The 9,525-nt window shown below is 38.6% G+C and overlaps 1 protein-coding gene across 1 annotated transcript; it reads right to left on the bottom strand.

Annotated features, from left to right (window-relative positions):
- Positions 1–594: 594 nt before the first annotated feature.
- Positions 595–8,746, bottom strand: LOC144960388 (uncharacterized). Its single transcript, XM_078893472.1, has 3 exons — positions 8,477–8,746; positions 6,475–6,574; positions 595–767 (listed from the first exon to the last, which is right to left on the bottom strand). Exons 1-3 carry the CDS (start codon positions 8,687–8,689, stop codon positions 595–597), a joined length of 486 nt encoding a protein of 161 aa, XP_078749598.1. The 5' UTR covers positions 8,690–8,746.
- Between the last annotated feature and the right edge of the window lie 779 nt (positions 8,747–9,525).

Raw genomic sequence — 9,525 nt, 5'->3', positions numbered from 1 at the left:
GCTATCTATAACTAACTTTTCAACACATTTAGAATTATGATGTTGGCGATGGCAATCGTGGTGATCATGAAGGTGATGACGATGATGGCAACGACCACGACGAAGATGACGATGATGATGATGATGATGATGATGATGATGATGATGATGATGATGATGATGATGATGATGATGATGATGATGATGATGATGACAACGACGACGACGACAACGATTAAAATGATAATGATAATGGTATTTGTGAGAGAATGAGTGCGAATCGTGTTTTTGGCGACCTATTGCTTCCATGCCAGTGGTGTGTAGTAACACTCTTCAACAGTGGTAACGTCACTTCCTTCCTAATGACGCATGGTAACTTAGTAACACTGGCTCTAAACTATCGGAACAATGGCGGACGCCCGTATGAAATATTTCTACGGCAAGCATAAAAGCGTATCCAGAGGGGAAAAAAACATAAATTTGATCATGTTTTGACTTTTACACATTCTGATCACAAGACATATGAAAAGTTCTAGCCAGCATGAAGAATAAATTTAATGATTTTCTTTGTTTAGAACCAAGATGGCCGCCGTTGCCGGGCGGTGTGACATCAGACTACTGAATCCAATTGTGATAATAATCATGAAAATGATGCTGAATGTGTTGATAAACCTTACATGGGATCGTAGGCATTCGAAGTTTGTGTGTCTTTGGATCGGGTATGTTGAACGCGTCAACGATGGGCGAATGCTCAAACGAACCCTCTTCGCATTTACGGTATTCAGCATCTGAAATGGAAGAAAGATTATGCTAAGATAGATTAATTCTCTTATCTGTGTCATTTACTTCCAAGGTTCACGGTCTTTTGCTGTGGATGCTAAGTTCATAAGGTCTTCCTGTGATTTCAATTCTTTGTTCTGAATCGGAAAAATGTTGCTTCTATCGTAACGAAAGTGACAATTTTCCTATAGGGAATGAGATTAGCGGAAGAGTAGCGTCCCTTAATTGGACGTCACCCATAGTCTGTGACGTCACAGGCGGAAAAGTTATTAGAGAGAGAACACGTCATGTTGGTTGTGCGCATGCGTCTCTCGTCCTCGCTTCCGGTGAAAGCGGCTTGAGGCACTTCAAAACCAAATTGACGTTCTCTCTGTAAGGTGACGTCCAATCAAGGAACGCTACTGTTCCACTAATCTCATTCCCTATAGGAAAATTGTCACTTTCGTTACGATACAAGCAACATTTTTCCGATTCAGAACAAAGAATTAAAATCACAGGAAGACCTTATGAACTTAGCATCCTCAGCAAAAGACCGTGAACCTTGGAAAGAAATGACACAGATGATTAAAGAGGCAGCCGAGGCGTCCCGATCGGATGATTAGGAAGCGAAAGGCCTTAAGTCAGTAAGCCAGTAAATCAGATGAGATTTTTTTGTACATCACGCAAATTGAAGACAATTGTTGTTATATTTATAACTAAACAAAATATATAGCATTTCGTTATTCCCTTTGAGTTAGAGTTCTACAATTTTATATGTGCGGCTATGTGGTCTAGTGGTATGAAGGTCCTGGGTTCGAGCTTCGCGCTCGGCGCATAGTTGAGTTCTTGGAAAAGGCTCTTTACCCACATTCTCTCACCGTACTCAGGTGTAAAATGAGTACCTGGCCGTTAACAGCGTTATCATTCTCCGAGAAATTGTATTATCGCCTAACATGCGTCATGTCCCGTCCTACATGTTAAATGTTGCTGTTGACCAGGGACCCCTTGTAAAGCGCTTTGAGCACATTTAGTAGATATTGCGCTATATAAAGCTCAATTATTATTATTATTATTATTATTATTATTATTATTATTATTATTATTATTATTATTATTATTATTATTTATTATTATTATTATTATTATTATTATTATTATTATTATTGTATTAATATATTATTGTTGTGTAATAATGACGTTTTGTGGAAAATACGGACACTGGTCAGAAAGGAGAGGATTAATAAGAATATTTACATCGCTCAATTCCACGTATTAACCGTGCTCCATGCGAATGATTATTTTTGATTTATCAGGCCAGCAGGCCAAATAGAATCATATTTTAGATTTACAAAGTACCTGTGTTTTTGAAACTTCCTTAACACTCTTTGTCCAGGTATACATTCACACCTGATTTTATTTAGGTATTGTGTCAAAGATGCTTAAATCAATAGAACGTCATACATTTTACACCATCATACATTTTCAACCATTATTCCGCCGTTTTACTCTTAAGATTGCTTGACTATTGGATTCAATAGTCTGGTGTCACGTCGCCCAGCAACGGCGGCCATCGTGATTCTAAATAAAGAAAATCGACACTTTCATTCTTCATGATGGCTAGAACTTTTCATATGTCTTGTGATCAGAATGTGTAAAAGTCAAAACATGATCAGATTTATAATGTTTTTTTTTCCTCTGGATACGCTTTTATGCTCGTCGGAGAAATATTTCATAAGGGCGTCCGCCTTTGGTCCGATAGTTTAGAGCCAATTACAAAGTTACCATGCGTCATTACGAGGGAAGTGACGTCATGACTTTTTGAAGCGTATTGAGACAAGATGAGACAGCGTATTACATTTAATATAAATTACTATCATACCCATAACATAATATGGAGAGACATTTGTATGTATTTAACCCTCCCCTTACCACCCATAGGAAAATCGTCACATTCGTTACGATGCAACCGACAATTTTCTAATTCTGATTTCTCTTGTACATCATAAAATCTAAATAAATGCTTTGATTACAGCTATGAATACGATACATTGTCTTGTAGAGCTCATATTGCTGAACAACGTTCTGTGTAGAATGTACTTGTTACTATTTTGTTTTAGTAAGAAAAGTCTATTTTTGTGTAGGGTGGGTGTGAATTTTCGGGGTAAAGTCTAAAAATAGCTGGTAAGGAGAGCGTTAAATATATCTGAATATGGACTGGTAGAATGTATTGCAAGGCATACAAATGTTTCTCCATAGGTTACGAGTATGATAATAATTTATAATAAATGTAGTAAGATACCTCAATCTTAGTTAATAGGATTCAACAATTATGACGTCATTTCCCTCGTAATGACGTATAGTAACTTAGTAACTGGTTCTAAACTATCGGAACAATGGCGGACGCCCTTATGAAATACTTCTCCGACGCGCATAAAAGTGTATCCAGTGGGAGGAGAAAAACATTATAAATCTGACTGATCATGTTTTGACTTTTACACATTCTGATCACATGACATGTTGACATGACAAGTTCTAGCCAGCATGGAGAATAAAAAATACCGATTTTCTTTGTTCTTTGGCGGACGTGACATCAGACTATTGAATCATATTTCCACAAGACATAATGCTTAAGACAGGTGAAACCAAGCTGGACTGACGTGACATCAGACTATTGAATCATATTATTTCCACAAGACATAATGCTTAAGACAAGTGAAACCAAGCTGCTCGTTGCTGGACGGACGTGACATCAGACTATTGCATCATATTTCCACAAGACATAATGCTTAAGACAAGTGAAACCAAGCTGCTCGTTGCTGGACGGACGTGACATCAGACTATTGCATCATATTTCCACAAGACATAATGCTTAAGACAGGTGAAACCAAGCTGCTCGTTGCTGGACGGACGTGACATCAGACTATTGAATCATATTATTTCCACAAGACATAATGCTTAAGACAAGTGAAACCAAGCTGCTCGTTGCTGGACGGACGTGACATCAGACTATTGCATCATATTTCCACAAGACATAATGCTTAAGACAAGTGAAACCAAGCTGCTCGTTGCTGGACGGACGTGACATCAGACTCTTGCATCATATTTCCACAAGACATAATGCTTAAGACAGGTGAAACCAAGCTGCTCGTTGCTGGACGGACGTGACATCAGACTATTGCATCATATTTCCACAAGACATAATGCTTAACTCATTTAACCCTAACAACGACTATATCCGTGGTTTACCCATGCTACTTTTACTCTACGAGACAAATTATGGAGGAGGAGAGAAATTATATCAAAGCTAATGTTTTTAGTTTTTACATGTTAATGACAGTTGAATAAAACGATCTATGTACATGCTCATTTTTAATACATTTTTTTTCAATTTTGAAAAGTAGCAAACATCTCTAGGATTGAGTGAGTTAAGACTGGTAAATGTACGTTCGTAAGACTCTTTATTTCTCCGTAAATAATCTAAGCAGTTACTGTCGTCTCTAGACCATTGTCTGCATTGGACATAGTAGGAGTTATCTTATTTAAAATTTGAATAAATTAATAATAAATTGAGCTTTAAATAGCGCGATATCCACTAAATGTACCCAAAGCCCTTTACAAGGGGTCCCTGGTCAACAGCAACATTTAACATGTAGGACGGGACATGACGCCTGTTAGGCGATATTACAATTTTTCGGACAAAGACAACGCTGTTAACGGCCATGTACTCGTTTTACACCTGAGTACGGTGAGAGAATTTGAGTAAAGAGCCTTTTTCAAGGACTCAACTATTTCAATTCAGCGCTGATAACCGAAACGTGTACCAAACCCCAAAAGATTACGTCATTCGTTTTGCCATTGTTGCTCTTTGGAATTCAAGTCAGTGTGTGTGAATATGAGCTACAATCCTCTTCAACAGTGGTAACGTCACTTCCTTCCTAATGACGCATGGTAACTTAGTAACACTGGCTCTAAACTATCGGAACAATGGCGGACGCCCGTATGAAATATTTCTCTGGCGAGCATAAAGTAGCATGGACTATCCCGCTCAAATCTTTGGGCCCCTTTTTCGCTCACGAAGTGCCCAAATTCGCGTCAAAATATGGGACGAAGCCGTTTCGTATATGCTATTTTAAAAAATTAATTACGACGCTGTTTATCGATGAATATGACTGAAAGTTGGCACACAGTTAGAACTCGTACAATTACCAGAAAACCGTTAAAAACAGATTTTTACTCTTTGGAGTAAAATATTTCTAAAACTACCGGGCGTGGAGGTTTTGTCGCTGACAAGGTAATACATGAACATTTCTTCTGTTTGGTTGTAAAATTTCATATGAATATGACGAGTACTTTTCCCGTATCTTACAAAACACCATCCTAATTTGCTCTTCAAGTTTCAATCTTTTAATCCACTTATTACGCAAGATACAACCAAAGGTAGAAAAAAAAAATGCCGAAAAAGCGTCCCATATTTTCGCGTTTTTTTCTTCTTTGCGGGTCATCCAAATAAATGACACCTTTGAAACTGCATAACTTGTTTATTTATGAATGGATTTTCAAAATTCAAAAAGATTTTTACTCAGTGGAGATAGGGCTTTGATTTCAGACAAAATTTATCATCAAAAAGAGAGAAAAAACATTTTTCATAGTCATTGCTACTCATAAAGAGTATCCAGAGGAAAGAAAACACATAAATTTGATCATGTTTTGACTTTTACACATTCTGATCACAAGGCATATGAAAAGTTCTAGCCAGCATGAAAAATAAAAAGTAATGATTTTCTTTGTTTAGAACCAAGATGGCCGCCGTTGCCGGGCGGCGTGACATCAGACTATTGAATCGAATTGAGTCAGGGTAACGACTTCGCATAGCTATAAACAAACCGAGAGACGAGATTCGTAATAGTCAAACATTCCATTTACTGCCCTGTGTGAAATAATATCGTGTCATCAATAAAAATCATGCAGCTATCGCATTAATTTTTCTTTCAATTTTATATCATAATTTACAATAATATGTGACCCTACGTCTCAAAACGGTATTATGTCGGGATGATTCAGACCCCAAAAAAGTGAATTTAGAGATAATAGAATGATGAGAAATTGGACTTTAGAAGATTTTGCAAAGCAAGAAGTAGTCTTTATACTCCACCATAACGTACAGAAATTATACCCAAGTTGGATATTTGTGGCTATGAATTCAATTTCCCTTACCGAGTGGATGCCGACATAATACCGCTTCGATACGGTGAGTCACATATGTGGTCTAGTATTATGACAGTCGCTTTCGGATCGGAAGGTCCTGAGTTCGAGCCTCGCTCGGCGCATAGTTGACTTCTTGGAAAAGGCTCTTTACTCAAATTATCTCACCGTACTCAGGTGTAAAATGAGTACCCGGCCGTTAACAGCGTTGTCTCTGTCCGAAAAAAATTGTAATATCGCCTAACAGGCGTCATGTCTCTTTCTACATTGCACGTGTTGCTGTTGGTCAGGGACCCCTTGTAAAGAGCTTTGAACACGTTAAGTGGATATTGCACTATATAAAAGCTGAAGTTTTTTTTAGTTTTAAAAGATATATAAATATCAATGTGTATGAAAACTAAAATTAAATTTCCAGCGATCATAGAGTAACTTTAACAACAAGAAATGAAGTGAGTAAGAAAGTGCCAGAAGACAATAGAGAATAAAAATTTTGCGGTGGAGAAAACCATATTTGATGAAACTTGTACAACTTACCTGGGGGAAAAATGTCGAGGAATATGCCCTTTGCCGGAATTATAATCACTTGTTCATCAAAGATACCGATTTTGTATGTTCTCTGCATCAAGTTATACGTCTAAAATGGAGAATTATGAAGGGAGAGATGAAAAAAGAGGGAGGACATAAGAGAGAAATTAGAGAGAGAGAGAGAGAAGAGGAGGCTGAACAGGAGGAGGAGTAGGAGGAGGAGTAGGAGGAGGAGGAGTAGATGGAGGTGGAGGAGGATGAGTAGGACGAGAAGTAAGAGGAGGTGGAACAGGAGTAGTAGGAGGAGTAGATGGAGGTGGAGGAGGAGGAGGAGGATGAGATGTAGGAGGAGGAAGAGGAGGAGTAGGAGGAGGAGTAGGAGGAGGAGGAGATGTAGGAGGAGGAGGAGGAGGAGGTGTAGGAGGATGAGGAGGATGAGGAGGAGGAGGATGAGTAGGAGAAGGAGGAGGAGGAGGAGTAGGAGGAGGAGGAGGAGTAGATGGAGGTGGAGGAGGAGGAGGAGGAGTAGGAAGAGGAGTAGATGGAGGTGGAGGAGGCGGAGGAGTAGGAGGATGAGGAGGAGGATGAGGACCGGCAAATGCAAGTATCATCAGAGTGGAATGGGAGATTTGGATTAGTGAGAACAACAGAATAATCAGGGAACAAAAATCATTAACAATGGTTTAGAATGAAAGCTGAAGTATGTAAAAACAATTTATACAAAATCACCATCATCATCATCATCATCGTCATCATCATCATCATCATCATCAACATCATCATCATCATCATCATCATCATCATCATCATCATCATCATCGTCGTCGTCATCATCATCATCATCATCATCATCATCATCATCATCATCATCATCATCATCATCATCATCATCATCATCACCATCATCATCATCATCATCATCATCATCATCATCATCATCATCATCATCATCATCTTCATCATCATCGTCATCATTATTATTATCAATATTATTATTATTATTATTATTATTATTATTATTATTATTATTATTATTATTATTATTATTATTATTATTATTATTACTATTACTACTATTATTATTGTTATTATTATTATTATTATTATTATTATTATTATTATTATTATTATTAATTATTATTATTATTATTATTTATTATTATTATTATTATTATTATTATTATTATGTATGATCAGTATTAATATTTGGCTGTGAAAGTTGGACAATAACAGAAGACATTAGAAAGAAATTGGAGGCAGCAGAAATGTGGTTTCTTAGAAGGATGTTAAGAATCTCATGGGCAGAGAAGAAAGCTAATGAAGAAGTATTAGAGCAAGCTGAAACTAAAAGGTTACTAATTCGTACAATAAGAAAAAGACAAATGCAATTTTTAGGGCACCTAAATCGACATAAATGTATTGAACATCTTGCTCTCACAGGAAAGATAGAAGGTAGAAAGAGTAAAGGTAGACAAAAAAACATAATATTTGAATAGTTTGAACAGCTGGGTGACAAAGAAAGTGAAGAGTAATATTAAATTTTTGATGTTATCTGATCAGAGAGATGAATGGCGTACCATGATCACCAATGTCTAGCACAGACTTGGTCCTTAAAAGAGAAAGAGAATGTTTCTCATAACCAATTTAAAGTAATATCTTTTTCAACCTGATCACGATTGATAATGTCTTCAGCAATACCGATGGTCTATCTATTACTAACATTATCATTATCATTACTAATGTGAATGTTTTCATTTGTGACCCACCGTATCGAAGCGGGTATTATGTCGGGATCCACTCGGTAAGGGAATTTGAATTCATAGCCACAAATATCCAACTTAGGTTTAATTTCTCTACTTTATGCTGGAGTACAAAGACTATTTCTTGCATTGCAAAAACTTCTAAGCTCCAATTTCTCATCAATCTATCTCTAAATTCACTTTTTGTGGTCTGAGTCATCCCGACATAAAACGGTTTTGAGACGGAGGGTCACATTTTATAAGACACTTACATGGCTGTACCATGCCCTGACAAGGCCTACCGCGGGGTCTGTGTCATTTGTAGATTCGACGGACATGGAGATATCATCGTAGACCGGGGGTTCGGCAACTGAAACTAGACATTTTCTGAAGATAATGATAATGATGATGATGATGATCATCATCATCATCATCATATCTTGTCGCGCCAGTGAGTCAGCCAGTCCCGGGCAGTCTGGTTGCATTCCCTCAGGTCAGCATTGGTGCAGTGAGGTCCCAGCGAGCATTCAGACAGGATGTGGTCCATGGTCTGTCTGGGTGACCGCATGGGCATTCAGTGCCCGGTGAGATTTTCCATTTAAAGAGGTTGGTGGCGGTGTTTCCCACCTTTGCTCTAGCTCTGTTCAACGCCACCCATTCTTTTCTCTTGAGGTCTGTGCCTGCTGGGAGCTTTTCTGTTGGGGGCTGGAGGGCATCGTTTGCTGTCTTGTCCCATTCTACCCATTTGTCCAGGCGGAAGAATGCTGAGTGGTCTGGTGAAGGCTCTCTACTGTGAGGAAGCTTTTTCTTGATTTGAGCCTGCTTTTGGGCAATTGTGGTCATGAAGGGGGTGTCTCTGGTCCATTTCCTGTTTGTATTTTTGTACTTGGGCATGGGTTTCCCTCCGGATGTGTGGTGGGCTATTTCTGCTGCACGGTAGACCAGTGGTAATGGTGTTGCTCTCAGCTGGCCCGTTATGATCCGGCAGGCGTTGTTGAGCTCGGGGTCTAGCTTGGAGGCATGGCATGATCGGGCCCATACAGCTGAGCAGTACTCCGCAGTTGAGTAGCTGAGGGCCAATGCTGTGGTCCTTAGAGTTTTAGGGTCAGTTCCCCAGTTCATGTTTGCCAGCTTTCCAAGGAGGGCATTACGCGTGGACACTTTTGCCTTGGTCTTTCTCACGTGTTCTCTGAAGGACAGAGTTCGATCAAGCGTCACTCCGAGGTACACTGGGTGGTAGTTGTACTCTAATGTCTGGCCATTCCACTTGATGTTAAGTTTTTTGTGGGCTTGGTGGTTATTGAGGTGAAATAATGATGAT

Source organism: Berghia stephanieae, chromosome 15, assembly GCF_034508935.2.
Source record: "Berghia stephanieae isolate SIO BIC M18660-M18661 chromosome 15, UCSD_Bste_1.3, whole genome shotgun sequence".
NCBI classification, from domain to species: Eukaryota; Metazoa; Mollusca; class Gastropoda; order Nudibranchia; family Aeolidiidae; genus Berghia; species Berghia stephanieae.
The sequence above is the reverse complement of the archived record's forward strand: the minus strand, read 5'-3'. Positions and strand labels throughout refer to the sequence as shown.